General features: G+C 44.7%; 1 protein-coding gene across 4 annotated transcripts in view; it reads right to left on the reverse strand.

The window, feature by feature from the left end:
- SH3KBP1 (SH3 domain containing kinase binding protein 1) overlaps positions 1–24581 on the reverse strand; it is a 335649-nt gene that overhangs the window by 246269 nt on the left and 64799 nt on the right. Inside the window, exon 1 of one of the 4 annotated variants that reach the window (XM_035000508.1) lies at positions 2545–2609. The exons of the other annotated variants lie outside the window; for them this stretch is intronic. Within the exon in view, the coding sequence (XP_034856399.1) occupies positions 2545–2595 (51 nt within the window). The 5' untranslated portion in view covers positions 2596–2609. Of the gene's footprint in view, positions 1–2544; positions 2610–24581 lie in introns of those variants that run through there. 4 annotated transcript variants of the gene reach the window in all.

A 24581-nucleotide genomic window follows, 5' to 3' on the forward strand; every position in this document is an offset into this window, starting at 1 on the left:
GGTGGTTTTCATTTTGAGAACAAAAATGACGCTTCAAACAGTTAGAGGGTTACTCCGGATACCAGCCACTAGCTTGCCAGGAGAGGGAAATGGGGCCTCGGGGTCTGGAGTGCTCCCAACGTACCAGAGCAGTGAGGGAGGTCGATGGGGCCGGGAGCGGCCGGCACAGAGAAGACGCAACTGTCTTCATCAGCTCGCAGTCATAGACTACTGAAAAGTCATCCACGACACTAATCATCCAAAACCTCTATTCATTTCAGAAATCTTTGTTGAGCATCTACTATGTGTTGAGAACTGAGTCAGGGGCTTGGGGCTATGGAGGAATAAGACAGACAAGGGGCGGAGATTCCAGTCGGGGAGGCGGCGAATGCCAAACAAACCAGTGAGGCAACCAGGGATTTACAGGCTGTGATCTAAGTGCTCTGCAAGAAATAGATACGGTGATGGGACAGGAAGGGAGAAAGGAAACTTAAGATGGAGGAAGTCCCTTAAGATAAGATGGCCTAGGGGCTTCTCCAAGTAACACCTGAAAGAAAGCAGAGCAAGCCAACCAAGCAAGAGCCAGAGAAAGGGCGTGCCTGGGAGGGGGCAGCACAAGCCCCTTGGCCCAGTGACGGGACAGGGCCCAGTGGGAGCGGGGGACAGCAGGGCGCTGCTGCAGTGGAAGGGAGTGGCCCGGTGTGAGGGGGACACCACGAGGCTGGAAAGGTAGGCATGGGCCAGGCTACGAGGTGCGGCCAGTCATGGGAAAGAAAGTGGATTTCAAAGAAGAGCAACAGAGAGCTACTGAAGGCTGGTACACTGTGATACACGAATTTTGATGCAGGTTAAGATAAAAAGTACTCTTATATCATTGCACACCAAACAAAGTGTACACATGATACAGTATCTCCAAAATCACTGATAAAAATTAGCACTGCGTTAGAGCTCGCGGACCGTTATGGCAGAATCTTGCCTGCTAGAGGCAAAAATTTTAGCCTAAATAGGAGATGAAATACGCGAAGTTCAGTTGGGGAAAGGGGTGGGAGAACTTGTGACTGACAAGAAAACACTCTTATTAGCAATTAACTCACAGTTAGCAAAGATAAAGCACACGGTGAAGCTAATTAACAAGACAGGCTCTAGAAAGTCCCCTAAACAGACACACGCCCATAATGGTGGAAGGCATCTGGAACTGACTGATGTGCACGCGGGATGCCTAAACCCATGAACAGGTTAACTGAAACAACCAGCTGGAATGTCACCATGACAGTGCCCTACGCCTACTTCTGAATCAGAAATCAGATAACTGCTGAGCAGTTTTCTTCGAGATTTTTTTTTTTTCTTCTCCCTTGCACTGGCTGAATATAGGTATCCATAACTTGGAAACTCAAAGCTGAATGAGAATTGGCTCTTCTGAATGATCACTGTCCCCCTTAGGATTCATCACGTGCCCTCCTGACTTGGGTCCCCTGTCCCCACGATCCTTAACTCAAATGGATCTCTGAGACACAGCATGACCCACTCCCACCATCTGCCTGAGACCTCCTTGTCCTAGGGGGTCACCTGACCTAGGCTAAAAGGGCAACCTGGGGCTCTGGTCTTGAACAAAGCTGACACCACGATCAAATCTATGATGCCAAGCAAGACAGCTTGGAGGCCACAAAGGCTGCCTTGAAAGAAGCCAGGCCAGCAACACGGGTGGCACTTCCCGGAGCCCAGCATGGTGCTCGCACTGATCGTACAGTATCCCCACTAAGGAAGGAGAAGGGGTATGAAGGGCAAAAATACATCACTTAGCAAATGCCTACCAAGTACTAGTTACTTTCACATTCATGACTTCAAACAATCCAGTGATCCCGTGAAGGGCAAAGACAGTGATTTTCAGATGGGAAGAGTAAGACAAGGAGAGAGATTTGTCAGTGGCCCAAAGTTGGCAGAGTGAGGATCTGAGCTTTGCCCGCCACCTCGACTGGTATCTAGCAGCAGGACAATGCTCTGAAGAGACCTCAAGCTGACTTTCTGTCCTGCCTTCTATCTCATTCTTCTCTCCTTCCCATCACAGGGAAGCTGGATCCCACACCTGGCTTCATCCCAGGCTTCCAAACCTGCCAGCTGACTCAGCAGTGTTACCTGCTCCCAGCCCTTGATAGGGACACTTCACTGATGAAAGGGATGCCTGCGGGGGGCGGGGGGGGGGGCCCCCACTGGCTGGGGTGTCCCCTGGACAAAACTCATCGATCACAGTCAGAAGAAGGGAAGAGCCCTCACACCAGATGGCAGGGCTGTCCAAAATCTTTACAGATGCCACTACTAAAGGGACTCAGCCAAAAGCCACTTCTGTCCCAGAGGAATGCCTGAGGAAAGAAATTCCCTTCCGTCACAAACAAGAAAACCGAGACCAGGTCTGAGTGGAAAACAGTGTTGCTCACCATCTCGGAAGGACGGAGCTGGGACCAAATTCCCCATCATGCCTCCTCCCTCCTGGCCTAAAAAGTAGTCGGGCAACAGGCTACAAAAGATGCAGACATAAGAGCAATCGAACCAGATGTATGGCCTACTTACAGTCTCAGACGTGTCTGCAGCACTCGGGGCTTTGGCTGCGGAAGGGTCCATTCTGTGGAGTATGAAGTGGTGATTTCGGGCTGACTGTGTCTGAACTCTGGGCGGGAGTAGGTTCCGTGCTCGCCGAGAGCTGCAAGTCTCTCTGATTCACTTGGCAGCAGAATTATTCTAAGCATCCTGTCCCATACCCAACCCGCCTGCCCCTCCCACTACACATTCACACTGGGTGGTGTGGTTTTTTTTTAATTCTCTGTACTAATTTCTGTCACAAATCAAGGGAAACTCATTTTTCAAAATTAACCCAATCTCTGACACTTGAGAGCATGGAACCTTTCTGACTGAGGAGGAGGAAGAGGAAGAAGTTGTAACATCGGAGAGAAGAGTGGGAGAACCGCAAAGTCTGCAGTAACAGCAAAATGGAGATTATTCGAGACAGCTGAAACACTCCACCCAGCCTCCAGGAGGGGACATGCACGGGAAACAAAGGGCATATGGTGTTTGCTTTCTTCAACATCCGTTCTCACCATTAAAGAGCTGCACCAGCAAATGCTTATTACTTACGTGAGGACAAACCTCACTCCAAAACAGACTTGAAAATACAGCTCCTAATCAAGTCAGTTACTTTGCAAAGCAGAGGCCTACCTTGCATTTTTTATTACATTTAAAGCAAAATTTAATAAAGTCCAAATAACAGGCAGAATGTCTACTTGGCTTAGTGAAGCGTGAATTATACTTGAAAGAAAGTCAATTTTTGTTAATTTCAAGTTCACATAGTAACTCAAATACTGACATATTCAGGATGGCATTTCATTTATTTTCCCCCAAGGAGAGATTCCAAGGGACTAACTTAATAACTAGATAAGAACAATTTTCTAGCATTTACTACTAGTCATGTATTTAAACATTCCGATCCTAAAGCAAACAGGTTTTTCTAATGCTACTTAAATCATTTATTTCCCTCATAGGTTCATGTTACCACCATTCCCACTATCGCCCACACTATTACATTGTCCAAAGGTAAACCTGAGGGCACCCCCTGACCAAATTAGGATGAACTCCTGAATTGGTGAGAGCTGAGTTGATGATGCTTTTCACAGAGCCGGCCCAGCAGAGGTGGCTCCCTTCTAGTGGAGTCAACTAGTAGTCGCTCACAGGGAGCCACCTGTCCCCCAAAGAGCCCCCTCCAGCTGCAGAGGGGCAGACTCATTAATTCTAAGGCACTAGTCGGTTCAGGGTGGGCAACAGGAACTAAGCTCACACAAGCAGGGACTCCTCCTACATGCGAGCTGTGAGCAAGGAAGCAGAGTGGCCCACTGCCAGGCCATGCTATTCTACAGCTGCCTGACAACCACAGAGAAGCCAGCCCTGGGCCAGAGCTACTGGCAGGACGACCGTGCAGGAGAGACGAGAAGCACACGGGTCTCTGATGTCACCCTGAGCAGATGAACACACTGCCCTTGGGGTCCACCCACCCTGCAGCCTGCGCATTAGGTGAGACAGCAAACACCACTGCTGACAGGAACGAGCTGAGCAATAGCTGCGAAGTCAAGAGCAAGAGTTTGTAATTTGGCAAAGAGACTCCTTGAAGTGAATACACTCACAGAAGACATTCCCCTTAATGTTAAAGAAAAAGGAGAAATTATGAAGATGAGTAGTTGGTTGCCTGCAGCTGGGCTTGGAAGTGGGGAGTGACCGCAAATGGGCACAAGGTTTCTCTGGGGCGCAAAGGATGTGTATGAAAATCGGATCGTGGTGATAGTTACACAACTCTTTAATATGCTAAAAACCATCGAATGGGACACTTGAAGTGGGTGAATTGTACGGTATGCAAGTTAGATCTCAATAAAGCTATTTTTAAAATAAGCTACATGGGGGCAGATGCTCATTCAGGAGAAATCTACCTGTAAAAGAAAGTCTTCCTCCATCCACATCTGACGGCAACATGCCTCTGCTTAAAATCGTTCCTTTGATGCTTTCTGATCACCTCTAGGGTCCAAATTCCTTACAAAGGTACACAAGGCGCCTGTCACCTCCCGACCTCGCATACCCCCCACCCCCCACCTCCACTTCCCATTTTACTCCCTGGCAAGGCTTCCTTCCAGATACCTCTCAAACTGCTTCCCCCTCCAGGCTTCTGTTGACACTTCCTCAGTCACTCTCACCATCCTCTTCACCTGATCTGGTCCTTCTTCTCCTGCCCCAGGCTCTAAGGTCCCCTCCCTTTGGGGTCCTTTGGCATACTAGATGCACACCACAATGGGTTAGAAAAGTGGGTTTCTGGGTCTGTCTCACCCACCAGGCTATGTCCTAGAACCTTGCCTTGCAGCAGGGAGGGTTTGAGCAGAGAGAAACAAGGCGCTCAGCACGGTTGGGGCTCAGGGGTTTCTCACAGGGTTCGGGCTACACGTCGTGGGCACCCGTGTCCCTTGCTGGGCCTGAAGTCACTGTAGGAAAGCAGGTGTGGGTCAGAGCCAGGTCACTTGGAACCTGCCTCTGGCTCTCCCACACTCAACTTTTTTTTTTCCTGATCATGGCATTTCCCTTATTTTTTTTAACCCTCAGACAAGGTTAGGAGCTGGGGAAAAGAAAATTATAAATGCAGCAATCATGGGAAACACTTGGTCTTAAAGAAAGGGACTTTTTCAAAAGGGACCCAGTAGATCGTAGAACACTGGGAAGATCATCTCCCCCTGGTGTTTTACCTTCCTACATGATCTCAGGGGAAAAGACTAATAATAATAACATTTCAGAAATGTTAAAAATTCAGTTGCTGTAGAGTCTCAGTTATCAAAAAGAGAAAAAGTCGTACTGTGAAAGGGGTGACCCTCAAAGCCCCCCAGCTTGTCCGGCCCTCGGAGCAGGGCGAGAAATGAAACCCCAGACCCAGGTGTGTGGGCAAGTGCTGAAATAACGCTTTAAACAATCGCGATGGTAATTTCAACTCCTACCTCATTGTCATGGCTCCTCTTTTCCATATTTGGGCCCCGGCTCCCCTGGACGCACTCCGGGAGCCTCCACAGACATTATCTAATGCGAAGCAGCTCAGCAAACTAACCATTAAGTCCTCTCTCTCTCTCTCTCTCTTCTCTGCACTCTCTGATTTCAGCCAGTCTGGACACAATCATCAAGAGCCGGCCAGTTCCCTTCCAAGGGGAGTGGCTGTCAAGATTTCCCATGGAGTTGAGGTCAAACAGGAAGTTCTTAGGATGTCAGAGAGTTTGTCTTTAAACATCTCAATTTGACTCCTACAGTGAAGTTTTCAAAGCTGTAATTACTCACACACACACCCCTCCGCCAAAAAAAGACAAAGCTGACAGATTTATTATCAAACCACGTCAGTAACTCCCCCCACCCAAATATCTGTGTAACCTCAGCCCTAGTGACTCTAGTTCACTCAGTCTGTTGTGCTCTGGGAAGCTATGCGTTCAAACTCCCCCAGGTGATTCCGATGATCGACACAGCCTTGAGACAGGGCTGGGGACAGAAGGGCCCGCTACACCCTGGCTACTAAAAGTAAGCCTCCCCTGAGGGCTCGTTAGACCTGCAGTCTCAGTCCCCCGCCACCACACACCGGCCCCCAGCCCAGACCCCCTGAATCCAAATCTTCATTTTAACAGGCTCTCCCCTCACACACACCCCTACTCCCGCCACCCCCCCACACCATCTCCCCCAACAGGGCACTGTTAGTGTTTAAGAAGTCTGGGCTACACCACCATCTGGCTTCAGAATCTCCTAGGTAGTGTTTTGTTTCGCCTTCACAAACGGGAGAAGAAGCAGTGGGAGGTCACCATCAGAATTCACACTGCAAAATTTTTCAGGATCTTACTGACGAACAACAACAGGGCCAAATCCTGCTCCCCCCTCCCCACCCTCCCAGAAACTATGAGTAGTCAGATTAAATATAAAGGGAGTCAAAGACTAGACACAGCCTGTGTTTTCAATTAAAGCCATGTACTTGCAGTACTGCACATACTGAAAGCCACCCGCCACATTCGACTCCCATACTCCTGTCAAAGCAGCGGAACCTGCAACGGCTCTGATATTAAAGTGCTTTATGTGGAACCAAAGCATTCCAGGCTAAAGAATTCTTGGAACTAATAAGAACTACTAATTGCACCCATTCTTAAAAATCAATATACTTGAAGAAACTTTTTAAAAATTTATATGCTTATTTCCCTTCTTCAAGTACCATCATAAGGCTTTCATAGGAAGTGGGGGGTCCCAATTGAATGGGGCTCCATATTAAAAAAAGTCTTGGTGGGGCGCCTGGGTGGCTCAGTTGGTTAAGCGACTGCCTTCGGCTCAGGTCATGATCCTGGAGTCCCGGGATCGAGTCCCACATCGGGCTCCCTGCTCGGCAGGGAGTCTGCTTCTCCCTCTGACCCTCCCCCCTCTCATGTGCTCGCTCTCTCTCTCAAATAAATAAATAAAATCTTTAAAAAAAAAAAAAGTCTTGGTGGCTGCATATTAAAAAAAAACACACACAAAACTCAGGGCGCCTGGGTGGCTCAGTTGTTTAAGCACCTGACTCTTGATTTCGGCTCAGGTCCTGATCTCGGGGTTGTGAGATCGAGCCCCTAGTCGGGCCCTGGGGCTTCACCCAGAGTCAGCTTGAGATCCTCTCTCTCCCTCTCCCTCTGCCCCTCCCCCTGCTTGTGCACACACACACACACACACTCTCTCTCAATAAATAAATAAATGAAATCTCTAAAAAAAAAAAACAAACTCACAGAAGCCTAACACAAAGCTCAGTGAAGATTGTCAGCAGTTTCTGAGAACCTGACAGATTTGGGTACCCCCTCATGCTAATTACAGTTTGGTTTGTTGTTATTTTAATATAGCCAAGGCCACCCAGGTATCCTGTACCCTAGTACAATTAGGAGTGAGCGAGCACTTGAACTCTGAACCAACAGGCTCAAATCCAGGTCTAGCACTGACTAGCTGTGCTCCTCTGGGCAGGTTACTTACCTTCTCTGGTCCATGGGAAGTGTTGTATAAAAGTTTGCTGTTTTTCTCACCCAGGATGTCATACCACATGAATGGTACAGATAAAGAACTATGCACACAGTAGATGCTCAATTATTATTACTGGTCAGAGAAAACTCCACCCAGATTACATTTCCTTCAATAAATGCTTCATTACTGAACACCAGCAACTTTTCATGTGTCAAGAGAGGTGTTCATGGGAAAGTCCTTTCCTCTAATGGCAAAAAACAGAAACCAATGGATATAATCATCCTCCTCATCCAATGCAAAGTTCTCCCTCTCCAAACGTGTACTTACTAAGGTTTATTTTTAATTTTTTGGAGAGAGAAAGAGTGCATGTGAGTGAGGGGGCAAAGGGAGAGGGAGAGAGAGAATCTTAAGCATGCACCACGCCCAGCATGAACCCTGACTCGGGGCTCGATCTCATGACCCTGAGATCATGACCCAAGCTGAAATCAAGAGTCAGACCCTGAACGGACTGAGCCACCCAGGTGCCCCTTAAGGTTTATTTTTATTATGATTTATTTATTCTCAAACAATAAGCATTATTATAGAAAAAATAAAAAGCATTTGAACAGGTGAAAAATGCAGTCTACAAAACAGTAGACTGATACCAGTTATAGTAACAGTTATTGAGATCACAAATGCTGATTTCCAGAATGTTCTCAGTAGACAAGTGCCAGACAATATTGCCTTCACGGTATTAATATTATATAGTTACATATGTAGTAGTAAGACAGCAGAGGGAACTGGGATGTTAAACTATTTACCCATTTTCATCAGGTTTGAAGCACTCATAGCAAATGAACAAATGATAGATGGTTCACCACGTACTTATTAAGCCCACTTCCCTAGGCAGTTTTGCCAGCCAATGCTTTTAACGTCAACTGAGTTAACATAAGAATTAAACAACTGTATTCATTTTGCTTTCATCAGTCTATCCTTTAAGAATACCCATCCTTGGGGCACCTGGGCGGCTCAGTCGGTTAAGCGTCTGCCTTCGGCTCAGGTCATGATCCCAGGGTCCTGGGGTCGAGCCCCCACATCGGGCTCCCTGCTCAGTGGGGAGTCTGCTTCTCCCTCTCCCTCTGCCTGCTGCTCTGTCTACTTGTGCTCTCTATCTCTGTTAAATAAACAAATAAAAATCTTTAAAAAAAAAGAATACCCATCCTTTCAGTTCTTACAATGCAATCACACAAAGGCTACTGGGGTTCAAATACCAAGGTTTTGAATTAAAGGTTAACCTTTAATAGATCTGCAATCTTCATCTTCATCAATAGATCTGCAATCTTCAAACTGTCTCAGTTTTTCCATCTGTAATAGCGAATAATCACTACCCAGGGTGGGGGGTGAGGGTGAGGATTAACGGAGTTAATGCACATTCTCTACAATTACAAAGAAGAATAAATAATACACTTCTACTGGATAAATAATGAGGCCTTAACTCACAATAGCAAATTCATGTTCCTTTTCATTCTGTGCCAGGTCCCGAAATGGTTACAAGAAAGGTATTACAGAGTCTCCTGGTCCTCCAAAATGAGGGGAAAGAAGAGTAATTTCTGTACATGTTTAAAGAAAAAGAATGTGAGCAGGAGAGAACCCACCCACTACTTCCTCCCTAGGTCCGCCTTGACAGTGACACAGCTGCAGGGGTTGCTCTCATCAGCAACATTCTCATAACACTGTTACCTTCCAGAGCACTAATATTATACTGGGGGGGGGTCCAAGCTTGTTCATGCCTCAGGGCCTTTGCACTTGCTGTTCTCTACTTAGATGGCTCTTAGTAATGGCAGGAGCCTCCTAATCATTCAGGTATGAGCTACAATCTCACCTCCCCCAAGAGGCCTTTTCTAATGACTCTGGCTGAAACAGCCCACACACTGCACCAATCACTATCCTTTTCCCCTCCTATATTTCTTTGCTGCATATTTCACTATCTGTAAATTTTTTTTTTTTTTTGCTTGTCTGCAGTTATGCTCTCTCTCCTCTATTAGAATGTACACTAAGAGTATAGACTTTGTTAAGACCATTCTTAAAATGGCCCCTGGCACATAAAGGGTACTCAGTGGGGTTAAGGTAGGTAATGTACATATATATATATATATATATATATATATATATATATATATACACAGTTTGATAGTTCCAATGGCTCTGTCATATCTGTGTCAGGTTCTGATGACTGTTTTGTCTCTTTAGAATGCTTTTTCTTGCCTTTTGGCATGTCTTGTGATTTTTGGTTGAAAGCCAGACATTTTGTATAGGGCAGTAGATACTGAGGTAAATGAGACCTTATGTGCGGGGATTTATGTTAATCTAGTCAGAGGTTGGGCCATGTTGAGGTTTGTTGTTCCTATAGACATGAGAAACTTCAAATTCCTCTAGGGATCTTCTTTGCCCCGCCCCTTGGCTCTGGGGCTTCCCTTTGTGCTGTTCCCCAGAGAGAGTCTGTCTCTTGCAGTTCTCCCCGCTATGATCCACTGTTGTTATTCCTAGAGGCTTGATAGCCTGCTATGGCGGGGTGGGGAGGATTGCAAATATTCCAAGACTCCATATTTGGAGTGCACAGTGGGCCTATATCTGGCAGTCAGCCTCCACAAGTGCTTCTGTCCCTCCTCCAGGAATAGAGCTCCCCCACCCCCTTCCCCCAGCTGCACTGGGTATCCTCCAGTGTTCTCAGTCTATAGCTTTGAGGCGCTTCTCCCAGAAGATTAAGACTTTTCTTAGGTGAGGTGGGGGCACTGGGCCGGATGGAATTTTCCCCCCAGCTGCAATGGTATTTCACCAGTGCCCTCAGACCCCACCCTTCCCACTGCAGAATAAGCCTTTTGTTCCTTAAGGGAAAAAAGTCTGAGTGGATTTCTCAGTGGCTCCTGAGCCAGCACCTCCAGCCTGCATCAGGAGTTTTCTTCAGATTTTCCCCAGTCTTCCCTGTGAGAGCCAAGTGGCATTCCTGGAGGAAAAGCCTGCAAAAGGATAGGACACCTTCCTACTCCTCTGCTGCCCCCAAGAGCTTCACACTCTCAAGCTAGCCCACATACAGCCTCCAGCCATTTGTCAAATTTTTAGCTTGATCTTTCTACCTACTTCTGTGGTGTCTGGTGGCTTCTGCCTCTGGTGAACAAATGTTCAGGCCTTATGTCTCAGAAAGTGCCTCTCTCCAGAGTTTTAAATGGCTGTTCACTCTGCAAACTCAGCTCTCTGTCAATTTCCAATCTGTCCAGATTTTTTCTTGTAAGCGTAGGAGGCACATCTTTGCAGCTCTCTACATCTCTGAGCTGAAACTAGAAGTCTATTTATTGATTTTTAAAGACTCAGAAGTATGACAAAATGGTAACATTTGATAAAATAGGTGGTGGGTAGGTAGATGTTGATATTCTCAAGCTCTTCTATATTTTAATAGTTCAGTAACATTTCAAAATATAAAATCAAGGTGTGGGTGGCCGTGGTGGAAAATAGTACTATAATATAAATAGGCTGATATATGTATACAGCTCTTGATTCTTCAATAATTTACAGAGATCACCTGAATTGTGTAAAAAAAAAAAAAAAAAAAAAAACCTGGTATTTTGGGCAACACTTCAGAAACCGTTCTAAAAAAATATAAATCACCTCAGTACACCATTAAATTTCAGTGCTGAAGAAGTGACAGAAGAAACTAAGGTAGAAGAATTAATGTCCTCAAAGAGAACAAGTTATTTGTGCATGTTTATAAATAAAAGTATATGATGTTATTACATGTTAATTGATTCATTGTCCTTTAAACTGATATCCAACCATTTTTATTAATATTCATGGAAATTTGAAGTCACTGATGCACACCCCGGTGGACCATGGGTCATTCAGCAAGTGTCAGATCCCAGGCTGCAATGTGCCATGCAACACCTAGTAACCTAACCTTTCAAATCTTCAGACTGCCACTCCTCCTCTTACCCACATTCCTAATTTAATATCATCAGTAATCATATGTAAATGAAAGCAGCAACAGCTTGCTGAGATCCATCTCATGGAAAGAACTTTCCCTTTTTACTTAAATAATTCACTATCTTAGATAATAGCAAATAAATTCTATGCTATGAAAAAAATGAACCATTAATGACTCCAAAACTTCAGATTAATCTTAAGGATTGTATATTACATTCAATTAAACCAGATGAATATTTAACATGTTCCTTCTCTGTACATAAGACCATTCCAGCCCCTCTGGGGAAAAAAATGGGTAGACATGAATAACCTACCAATCTTGGCCATCACGACAGACACAGCGATGGGTCACAGGGCGGAGAGGAACTTGAGTGAGCACGCAGTCTGGGAATGGCAAATGCATGCCACAGGCCAAGACTGGCCCTACAGTAGGTTTCGTTAACAAAGAGAGTGACTTTTGATTCTCTGTATGCTTTAATATTCACATGTACATTTCGGTTAAGAGGGGAAAAAAGGATATAGTTTTTAGTAAAGTGGATGAATTGTCCTTTGCCTTTCATTATAACAAATGAAGACAGGCCTTAGTTTGTAACAGGACCACAAAGGGATGATCCCACCAATGATGAACCTGTAGTTTTAATTACCCCGTGTGGCTCTGTCAGATGCACCACAGGTAGAACTACGATCAGGGCAACCAGTCAGACAGCGAGAGAACACCCCCCCACACCCCCGCCTCAGAACCAGTGCTTGTCAGCTGTGCTCTGCTGTCACAAGGGCTGTTTACAAACCACCTACCTCCCTGCATTGCACCAGGCCTGAAATTAGATTTCATATCCAGCTCGAGGGCTGGGGGCTGTGTTCAGCTTCAAGTTGGCAGCATTCTAGACTGGATTGTCATCTTAAGATATCTGTTAATGGAAACCACTCAAACTCAAGTTTTTAAATAAAAGCAAGAGTAAAATTGAATAAAAAATATCAGAGGCTAAAAAAGAAGTAAGCTGTATGGATTTTTTTTTAAGGTTTATTTATTTGAGGGGGGGGGCACGTGCGTGGCGGGGAGGGGCAGAGGGAGAGAGAGTCTTAAGCAGGCACCATGCTCAGCACAGAGCCTGACACAGGGCTCGATCCCACGTCCCCGAGATCACGAGCTGAGCCAAAACCAAGAGTTGGATGCTTAACCGACTGCGCCATCCAGGCGCCCCAAGGTGTGTGGGTTTTTTCACCACCACTGGCAGAAGAAACCCTCACTATAATTACATGGATTATATGTACCAGAGAGATCATCTGTCATGTGATCTTTTGAACCAGATAACAGTGCAGACCATGAAAACATATCAATAAGCACAAAGAAGTGCTTTCTCAGTATTTGAAACCACATGAACCTGACATGTTCCATATTCAAATATGTATCCAAGTTCATATCATGTGCCACCAGAACCCAATGTCATCATTATTCGTTTAACACAGAATAGCTGGCAGTTGTTGCAGTTTCGAGATTTTGTAGAGAAAAGGGTTGTGCACACACTCATGATTTTGCAGCTGAGAGAAACAGCTAAAGATTGAACTGTGAATATAAGCCAAGCTGCTAAATAGCAGTTACGGAATGACAGCAGTAAACCTGACTCCTTTTCCATCTGCACCCCTGAAGGACCCACTCTTCCAGTGTGACTACAGTTGTAGCGGTTTTAACTTGATAACGCCTGTGGGTTTAAACAGTTATAATGTATCCTTTGCCCATAATCTGCCAACCTATTCATTTGGACGTCGTGTCTTCACTGGTTTCTTTGCCGTGAATTGCATGTGGTCAGAAAGCAAGGCCCGTGTGACCGAAGGCTCGAGCATCTGGCATCACATTGCAGACAACGAGATACTGTGGCAACATGCACAGCCTTGCTAAGAATATATTCACGTTTTAACACTTAAGTCAATGCCAATTATGGTTTATTATAATCATGACTAAAATACACATCTATAGTAAATATTTTAAAGGCAATTTTAATCTATTTTTTTCTTCCATGATGTGCAAAAACAGTCCCTGCTCTACTGGTACTACTTCTCTCAGATCTCGACCACGGCCTCATTTTACAGACAGGAACATCTCATCCCCGAGAGCTTCACCACGGCTGCTGAAGAGCTGTGCTGCTTCCTTAGAAGAGAAAGGTCCACTGTAAGAGGCAGCCGGAGCGCCCCCCGCACGGCCCCGGAACTGAGCGGGGCCCAAGCGCTCCCCCCCATGGCTGCCCCAGGCCCATGACAAGAGCCCGGTTCCCACGGCTCCTCGCTCTGGGCCTCCATCTGGGACCACCTGCCTCAAGAAAGCCTGGGCAGGATGTGGCTTGCCTTGGACAGCCTCACCGCTTACAAACGAGGCAAGCCCACTGTTTTTCACCCAGACTCCCAGACACAGGATAGCAACTTTGTTGGTTTTCTTGAGAAAAACCTGGTGGTCCCAGAGGAAGTATGACAACAAATGAAACACTTTCCTTCATGACAAGCAAAACAGGCAGCGAAGAGCTAAAACGGGCTGACCTCGTGCACCTCATTCCACACATAGCTAAATGCGTGTGTGTATCTGTGTGTGTGTGTGTGTGTGTGGCTTTTGTGTTCATGTGTGTTGTGACCACACACTAGAGACACTCATATTTTTACCTCCACTTTCCCTGACCATTCCTCAAGATCTCTTGTCTAATCATCCTCAGTGGCAGAGAGATGGTGAGATTTACCTCTGAGCCGGGGGGTGGGGGGGGTGGTAGGAAATACATTATTTCGAATCCCCTTGTGAGTTAAGAAACCACAGTGAAACAAAATGTCTCCTGGGCAGTCCCTGGAGGTGTACTGCCCATATGTCCCTCCCGGGCAGCCCTGGTGCCTTCAGGCTCCACCCCAGCTTGCTTTCCAGCCCAGAGGACACTCCTCCCGGGCAGCCCTGGCCAGGCCCTACTGGGGGCGAGGGGCGGGGGGGGTTGGTTGCTAGGGCCTGCCCATACCAGGCTCCTCTGTCAGGCAGCGTTTGCTCAGAAGCTCCTTGTCAGGCTGGCTAGGATGGCAGCCTGAGGCTCCCCTGGGCCCGCTTCCTGCCCTTTCATCTCCCAAAGGTGTTAGCGCCCCTCCACAAATACACCTCCTGCCCTCCTACCTCCATCTCAGCTCCCACTGCCCAGAGCACCCAACTGACAAACACCGTACCTCCATATTTTCCCAGTCTCTCAGAGTGGCTCAATACTTAATGTTAATAGTTAATATTTGTTGACTGATTGGGGCGCCTGGGTGGCTCAGTCGTTAAGCGTCTGCCTTCAGCTCAGGTCATGATCCCAGGTCCTGGGATCGAGTCCCGCATCGGGCTCTCTGCTCGGCGGGAAGCCTGCTTCTCCCTGTCCCACTCCCCCTGCTTGTGTTCCCTCTCTCGCTGTGTCTCTCTCTGTCAAATAAATAAATAAAATCTTTAAAAAATATATATTTGTTGACTGATTAATATGCATCAAGCACAACTCCGCGTTGCCCTATACTCACGAGCTCATGCATCCTCCCTAGTACACTAATAAAGAGGGACACTACTGTTCCCTGCTTCATAAGAGGAAACAAACAGATATCCAGAGGGATTAATTAACTTCCCAGGGACCCAGAGCTAATAAACTGAGACTCACACTTCTAGGATCATGGGACACCGCTACTCCTGGTCAAAGCCCCACCGAATCCCAGGAAGCAGAGCCCGGGTCTGCAGCCGCCGCCCTGAACTCCGCGCGCCTCCCTGAAGTCAGGTTGAGAGCAAGCAACCTGACCACGTTCGGGATCACAGCAGAAACACTGAAATTCCTGGGCAGAGAGACAAGGGTGCAGCAGGTTTTCTTGCAGCACCCAGTGCCTACACCACAAGGAAGGAGGCAGGTCCACCTCTCAATGCTACCATGCTACAGATGTGTTTGGATATATTTCTCTACCTTCCCCCTAAAAAAGAAATCTAATGATACTGTAAGTGAAAATATGATTTCAAAAATGTCATCAAGTAAAAGTTGAATGGATGAGTTGAAAATCTAAAACGTTTAGCTATCCTGCAACTTGATCACCTATGAAAACTTTTTTAAAATTTTTATTGTTATGTTAATCACCATGCATTACATCATTAGTTTTAGATGTAGTGTTCCATGATTCACTGTTTGCGTATAACACCCAGTGCTCCATTCAGTACGTGCCCTCCTTAATACCCATCACCAGGCTAACCCATCCCCCCACCCCCCTCCCCTCTGGAACCCTCAGTTTGTTTCTCAGAGTCCATCGTCTCACCTATGAAAACTTTTATTCCAAAATTACCATTTTAATTTCAAATGACTACCATTTATTCCATTTCATATTCTTTTTAAAGTTGTTATTTAAATTCCAGTTAACATGCAGGGCCATATTAGTTTCAGGGTACAATACAGTAATTCCACACTTCCGTACCTCACCCGGTACTCATCACGACAGGTGCCCTCCTTCATCCCCATCACCAGTCTCACCCATCCCCCACCACCCCCCCTCTGGTAACCAACAGTGTGTTCTCTACGGTTAAGAGTCCATTTCATATTCTTCAATAAACTTAGGAAGATGGCACACATTCCTTAAGGCTTCCTGGAATAAAGATTTCATGCAACGCATCAAATTTACTCTGTGCTGTAAACTTGGAACATTGTGCTTCCTGGTTTTGGAGACACTAACCTTTTTTTCATGTCAGAATGTATCAGTCTGAAGAATGTGTACATTTGGTGGGTGTATGAACCGAATTTTTTAAATTCTAATTCTCACAATGTGGTTTAAGATCTCCAATAATATTGGGGCACCTGGGTGGCTCAGTTGGTTAAGCAACTGCCTTTGGCTCAGGTCATGATCCCGGAATCCCGGGATCGAGTCCCGCATCAGGCTCCCTGCTCAGCAGGGAGTCTGCTTCTCCCTCTGACCCTCCTCCCTCTCATGCTCTCTGTCTCTCATTCTCTCTCTCGCAAATAAATAAAATCTTAAAAAAAAAAAAAAAGATCTCCAATAATACTGATCAGATAAAAAAAAAAACTTGAGATAATCTGTACTTAAATGCATGAACATAATAGAAGAGTTATATTTTTCAGTTAAGAATATTAGCAATTTTCATTTATATGTCCATATCTGGACTAATTCTGGAAAGGGAAAAAGCCTCTCCTATGAGCTCCCCTTATACCAAGTATTCATCATTATTAGTAATAATATTAATAATGTGTAGCTGGACTCTACGTACATTATTATTTATACATCCTTCTGTTCTCAGAGCGTCCCAGTATCTGGCACACGACAGAATAACTCTAGCTCTTACAAAAACTCTACCAGGATATTAGTACTGTCTCCTTTCACAGATGAAGAGCTGCTGCTTCCGGGAGGGGAGGAAGCTTCTGAGGCCGCCCAGCTGGTGCGCCATGAGCAGGGATCACTCCCCCTCCTGAAACTTCTCCCCTTGCCTTCCAGAACATTCACTTGCCTGGCTATCTTCCTCCCCTTTTGGCCATTCCCTGTCAGTCTCAATGCTGGGGTGCTCAAGGCTTCTCCCTCCTCAGGCCATACTCCCTCCCCAGGCGATCTCATCTCATCTGGGCTTCAAAGGACTCCCAAATTCCTATCTGTAGCCTGGACCTGGCACCTGAACTCCAGACCCACATCCTTAACAAGCTTCCCGGTGCTCAGCAAAAAAACCTTAGGGTCACCCCTACCTCCTCTCTCTCGCCACACATCCAGTCTGATCAGCAAATCCTAGTGGTGCTACCTTCAGAAATATCCAGAATCTGACCACTTATCCCCGCTCCCACTGCCAACCCTCTGGTCTCCCCTGAATTCCTGCACTGGTCTCTGACCTGTGTTCCCCGCTTCCACCCTTGCCCCTAGTGGTCTGTTCTCCACAGGGCAGACAGAAGGAACCAGTTACAGTGTCCTGGGTCACATCAACTCCACTGCCCGGAGCTCTCCTGATTATTTCCCATCTCACCCAGAGTCCCAAGTCTTACAGTAGCCCTACCTGTGACCTCTAAGCCTATCTCCTGACTCTCTCACCTAGCTCTCTCCCTTCCAGCACACTGGTCTCTGTTTTTCCTTCAACACAAGAGATTTTCCCTCCTCAGGGCCTTTGCACATGCTGTTGCCTCTGCCTGAAAGCTCTTTCCCCAGATCCCCACCGCCCCCACAGGGCTCTCTTCCTCGCTGCCTCAAGTCTTAACTTAAAGGTCACCTTTTCAGTGAGGCCTTTGCTGGCCTCCCTATCATCAATTGCAATCGAGCCCCCGACATTCATATACTCTTCTCCTGCTTTTTTCTCCCTCCAACATACTATAACTTATTTATTATGTTTATAGCTTACTGTCCGTCTACCCGACTAGGATGTAAGTGCCATGAGAGCAGGGGTTTTTTCTGACTTATTCACCCACGTATTCCCTAGTGCTTAGGGGCACCTGGTGGCTCCGTCGGTGAAGCATCTGCCTTCGGCTCAGTTCATGATCCCGGGGTCCTGGGATCGAGCCCTGCATCAGGCTCCCTGCTCAATAGAGAGCCTGTTTCTCCCTCTCCCTCTGCCCCTACCCCAGCTCATGTTCTCCCTGTCTCTCAAATAAATAAAATTTTTTAAGAAGAACACAGTAAATACTCCATGAGCATTTGACAGATGAACGAGTGAAGCTCAAAGAGCTTAATTAACTTCCCCCAAAGTCCGAGAGCTAGCTCGGACTCCAAAACCAGCGCTCTGAATGACCAGTTTGTGATCAAATAAAGATGTTTGATCAGTGCACACTCGGATAGCTACAGATCTGATAAAAATTCAAACCGAATTACACAGCAAGAGATCAATTCCCCTAGCTCATTGGGTACTTTCATTAATCTTATATTCACTTGGAAGACAAGAGGAATTTAAAAAACAACAACATAGAAAAAGTAATACACGCCTGGGAGCCACTTCAATCACAAGAAGCTGAAGGATGAATGCACCTTAATCCCTGAGGAAAAGTAAACAAGTCAGATCAAAACATTTTTCAATTTTAAGTAAATTTTTTCAAATCTTAGAAATAAAGAAACAACCTCCCCCCCACCACTATTAGCATTTTAGCATTTTTCTCCCTATACACAAGACTCGGTCATTTGTCGATCATACCACGCATACAATTGCATAGCCTGCTTTTTCCTCTCAGAGCACATGTATTTCTGTATTACTGCATACAGCATGAGACCCCCACATTCTAAGGCTATGCAGTAACTTGTCAGCAGGTAATGAAGTCGAAGCTGGTAAAAAGAAAAACAAAGAATACAAACATCAACCAAACACGGACGCCTGTGAGCGCCCTTCAGCAAGCCATCTTCAAATCAACTGCTAGCCCCACCACTGAACCTGGCCCAGGTGCATTTCCTGGAGGCCAGAAGAACTAGTTCCTTTGGAAATGCTCGGGCCATATTGCTTCTGGAAGTCAGAAGCTAAGACCATGGTCTATTTAAGCAGCCACTACCACCACCATCCCAAGAGTAAGGGCCAAGTACCCAATGGTGTCAATAACCACAAGTGTAGAGAAACAAGCAACAAAGATAGTCACTCATTGCACAAATATGGATAGGCACTGCTGTGCGCCAGGCACCGAGGACACAATGCTGCACAGAGGCCATGGAACCTTAGTCCAATAGGGAAGAGAGCTATTTGTCAAATAGCCACAAAAACAGATTTAAAATTCCAAGAGTGACAAGTGCTACTGAGGACAGAAATATGGCACTACAAAGGCCTGTAGAAATGGGTATTTGTAAGAGTCAGGAGGTCGAGGAAGGTTTTCCCTGGGAAAGCATGAACTGAGCTCTGGGGATGAGAAGGCACTAGGGAGTGCAGGGGGATGAAGGGGGATATGAGGCTGGAAAGAAGATGGGGGTCACAGCACACAGGACCTTGCAGGCTGACCACATTCAAGAGTTTAGTCTTAAAAACAAGGGAAGGCCAAAGATGGATTTTAAGAGTATGTGGAGTACATGGGGAAAGGGGAATGATCAGATTCACATTTTAAGACCATCAGTGTAGCCTCAGTGTGAGGCACCAGCCAAAGGGGCATCAGAGCAGACAGGGGAGGTGTTTGCCGCAGGACGCAGGGCCCAGGGTGGGTCCTACATCCAGCCCTTTCATCAACACTGTCTCTGAGGCCCCCTATCTCCCCTCACCTGCCCACCGCTTCTCCCCTCCTCCACTCCTCTTCACCCCTCCCATTCTACTTCTTTCATTGGCTTGGCCAGTCTCCAGGCCAACCAAAGACAAGGCCAAATGATAATGCTGCCCTGGACCTGTGCAGGAGGCGGGCCTTCCCTAAATCGCAGCCGTGACCATCATGACAGGATGGCAGAATCTGACCCGTGACCAGGTGACTGGAACACCCGGGATGGGCTGGAGATGGTGGTATATGGGAAAGCGCTTACAAACAAGTGACAAAAATTGTGCATAGAGTCCCACGAACGCTTCGCCCAGCTTCCTCCAGGGACAATACTCTGTATGACTAGAGTATAATATCAAAGCAAACAAATGGACATTGGTTCACTTCTGTTAACTATACTACAGATCTTTACCTCTCATCAGGTTTTTCTATGCACTGATGGGGGGGGCATGTGCACGTAACTATGTGATTTGATCCAGCCCGTAGATTTGTGTAACCACCATCATGATGAAGATACAGAGCTGTTCCATCTCCACAAAAGAACTTCCTCGAGCTACCCTCTTATAGTCCACCAGTCCTCCCCCAACCCTGTCATTGTCCCTTGGCAACCAGTAATCTGTTCTCCAACTCCACAGTTTTGTCATTTTGAGAAAATAATAGAAACAGAGTCATACAGTATATAACATTTGAGCTTGGCCTTACGAAGCACAATGCCCTTGCAATCCAACCAAGCTGTTGCCTCTATTTGTGCCTTTTTATCGCTGAGTAGTATTCCATTGTATGGATGGACCAGAGTGTGCTGACCCATTCACCCACTGAAGGACGTTCAGGTTGTTTCCAGTTTGGGCCTATTTGAAATAAAGCTGCTTATGAACGCTCCTATACAGGTTTTTGTGTGGACATAAATTTTTAGTTCAATGGGATGAATGTCCAAGAGTACAATGGCTGGGTCATATGACAAGTGCATAGTTAGTTTTATAAGAAACTGTCAAACTGTCTTCCAGAGTGGCTGAACTGTTTTACATTCCCACAGCACTGTACAAGAGAACCAGTTTCTTTAAGTCCTTGCCAGCATTTGTATTTATCACTATTTTTTTAGCCCCATTCTAATGCCCATTTTAATAGATACATAGTACTATCTCGTTGTGGTTTTAATTTGCATTTCTGTAATGGCTGATGGTGCTGAACATCTTCTCATATACTTATTTTCCATCTGTATATCCTCTTTGGTGAAATGTCTGTTCATGCCTTTTACCCATTTTTAGTTGGACTTTTTGGCTCCTTGCATTTTGACAGTTCTTTATACGTTCTAAATACAAGTCCTTTTGTTGGACAAGTGGTTAGCAAAGAGTTTGTTCCAGCCTGTAACCTATCTTTTCATCCTCTTCACAGGGTTTTTCATGGAGCAAAAGTTTTTAATTCTAAGGAAATCTAATTGATCAATTTCTTCTTTAATGTTCTCTTGGTGTGATATCTAAGAACTCTTCACCTAGGCCTAGGCCCTGAAGATTTTCTCCTGTTTAATTCTAAAACGTTTATAGTTATATGTTTTACACTTAAATCCCTGATCCATTTTGAGATAAATTTTTTTATAAGGTGTAAGGTTGAGGTTAAAGTTCCTTTTTTTTTTATTTTTTTTGGCCTGTGGATGTTCAGTTGCTCTGGCTGAAGGCTATACTTCCTCCACTGAATCACTTGTGCCTTTTTGTCAAAAATCAGTAGGGCTCGGGTGCCTGGGTGGCTCAGTCGGTTAAGCGACTGCCTTCGGCTCAGGTCATGATCCTGGAGTCCCAGGATCGAGTCCCGCATCGGGCTCCCTGCTCAGCAGGGAGTCTGCTACTCTCTCTGACCCTCCCCCCCCCATGCTCTCTCTATCTCATTCTCTCTCTCAAATAAATAAATAAAATCTTAAAAAAAAATCAGTAAGGCATATTTGTGTGAGACTGTTTCTGGGTTCTCTATTCTGTGTCACTGGCCTATGTGTCTATCTTTGCACCAATATCACACTGTCTTGATTACTAGAGCTATTACACGAAGTCATAAAATAGTCCTAGAAGTCCTTCTACTTTGCTCTTCTTTTTCAAAATTGTTTTAACTATTCTAAGCCCTTTGATTTTCCATATACATTTTAAAACAAGCAAGGCGGGCGCCTGGGTGGCTCAGTCGTTAAGCGTCTGCCTTTGGCTCAGGTCATGATCCCAGGTTCCTGGGATCAAGCCCCACATCGGGCTCCCTCCTCGGCAGGAAGCCTGCTTCTCCCTCTCCCACTCCCCCTGCTTGTGTTCCCTCTCTCGCTGTGTCTCTGTCAAATAAACAATTAAAATCTTTTAAAATAAATAAATAAATAAATAAATAAATAAATAAATAAATAAATAAAATAAATAAAATAAAACAAGCAAGGCTACAAAAAAAAAGAATACTTTCCTGGGATTGTGATAGGAATTACCTTACTGATAGATTAATTTGGGGAGAACTAACATCTTTACCTTGTTGACTCTTCCAATTTATGAACAACAGTATAACTTCGTTACTTATTTAGATCTTCTTCACATACTTTCATCAACATTTTGTAGTTTCAGCACATATAACCTCTGTGTGTTTTGCTAGATTTATACCTAAGTAGCTCAATTATTTTAGGAGTGATCGTAAATGGGATTGTATTTTTAATTTAGGTTTCCATATGTTCATTGCTAGGATATAGAAAAATTAATTTTTGTGTGTTCATCTTCTATCCTGTGACCTTGCTGAATTCACTTATTAGTTCCAGGAGTTACTTTGTAGCTTCTTGGGATGTTCTGCGTAGAGAATCATGTCATCTGCAAACAGGGACAGTTTTAGTCTTCCTTTCCGATTCCTATGTCTTTTATTTCTTTTCTCAGCATTGTGCTGGCTGAGACTTCCAGTACTGTGGTGAGAGCAGACATCCTCACCTTGTTCCATTCTCAGGAAGAAAGCATTCAGTCTTTCACCATTTAGTATAATATTAATGTAGATTTTTTTGTAGATGCTGTTTATCAAGCTGGGGAAATTCCCCTCTATTCCTACTTTGCTGAGAGTTTTTATCATGAATGGATGTTGAATTTCATCACATGTTTTTTCTGCATCAATTGATATGCTTATGTGATTTTTTTTCCCATAGCTTGTTGATATGGTGGATTACATTAACTGATTTCAAACACTGAAGCTGCTGTCCGTATCCAGAATGAATCCCTCTTGCTCATGGTACATAGTTCATGTTGCTGGATTTGTTTTGCTAATACTTTGTTGTGGATTTTTGTGTTTATGCTCTTGAGGGAAATTGATCTGTAGTTATTTTTGTATGTCAGTTTGGTTTTGGTACCAAGGTAATATTGGCCTCATAAAATGAATTAAGAGGCATTCCCTCCTATTTTCTCGAAAAGATTATGTAGAATTGGTGCTAATTCTTTAAATATTTGGTAGAAATCTCTAATGAAACCCTCTAGGTTTGGAGATTTTTTTTTTTTGGAAGCCTTTAAATTATGAATTCAATTTCTTTAATAGTTATAGGACTATTGAAATTATCCATCTATTTTATCTTGAGTGAGTTTTGGTAGTTTGTGGTTGTTCTAAGAATTTGTCCATTTCATCTAAATTGTCAAATGTATGTGCATAGACCTGTTCGTAATATTCTCTTATGAACCTTTAATGACTGTAAGGTATATAGTGATAGCCCCTGTTTTATTCCTACCATTGCAATGGGTGTCTTCTTTTTTATCTTTGTCAGTCTTCTTATAGGTTTATCCATTTTATTGATCTTTTCAAAGAGCTAGTTTTTTCACTTATTTTCTCTGCTGTTTTTCTGTTTTCAACCTTAATGATTCCAGCTCTTTATTACTTCCCTTCTTCTGCTTGCTTTTTTCTTTTTTTCTTTTCTTTTCTAATTTCTTGAAGTGGGAGCTTAGATTATTGATTTGAGAACTTTCCTCCATTTTTTTTTTTAAGGTCTAATTTATTTATTTGAGAGAGACAGAGAGAGAGCACAAGCAGGGGAGAGGGGCAAAGGGAGGAGAAGCAGACTCCTCGATGAGCAGGGAGCCCAAGGTGGGCTCAATCCCAGGACCCTGAGCTCATGACCTGAGCTGAAGGCACACACTTAACCAACTGAGCCACCCAGGCACCCAGAACTTTCCTCCATTCTGATGTGAATATTAAGTTCTATAAATTTTCCTCTCAGCACTGCTTTAGCTATGTCCCACAAATTGCAATATGTTATGTTTTCATCTTCATTCAGTTTGATGTATTTTTTAAATTTCCTTTGAGAATTCCACTTTGACCCATGGATTATTCAGAAGTGTGTTACTTGATTTCTAAGCGTTTGGAGATTTTCCTGTTATCTTGATCTTATGTGACTGATTTCTAGTTTGATCACATCATAGTCAGACAACATTCTCTGTATGTTTTTCATTCCTTTAAATATATTGAGGTTAGTGTTATGACCCAGGGTATGGTCCAACTTTGTGAATGTTTCATGGGTATTGATGAGGATGTGTTTTATGCTGTTTCTGGGTGGAGTGCTCTATAAATGTCAATTAGAATTGCTTGGTTGATGATGTTGTTCAGTTCTTCCATATCCTCACTGATATCCTCACTTCCATATCCTCACTGATATTCTATTTGGAGAGAGTGATGCTGAAGCTCCCAACTATAATTGTGGATATATCTGTCTTTCACTTCTATCAATTTCTCTTCGTGTATTTTGCAGCTCTGTTGTTTAATGCATACATACTAGGATTGCTGTTTTATTGGTGGAATGACAATGTTATCATTTGTCCTTCTCTGTCTCAGTAATTTTCTTTGCTCTTTAGTCTACCTTATCTGATATTATAAATAGCCACTCCCACTTTTTAAAAAATTTATGTTTTCATGGCATATCTTTTCTCACCTTTTTACTTTTAACACACCTATATCAATATATTTGAAGCAAGTGTCTTGTAGACAGCACATAGT

The sequence above is a fragment of the Mirounga leonina genome, unplaced genomic scaffold, assembly GCF_011800145.1.
Source record: "Mirounga leonina isolate KUSES-001 unplaced genomic scaffold, KU_Mleo_1.0 Mir_101595, whole genome shotgun sequence".
Taxonomy (NCBI): Eukaryota; Metazoa; Chordata; class Mammalia; order Carnivora; family Phocidae; genus Mirounga; species Mirounga leonina.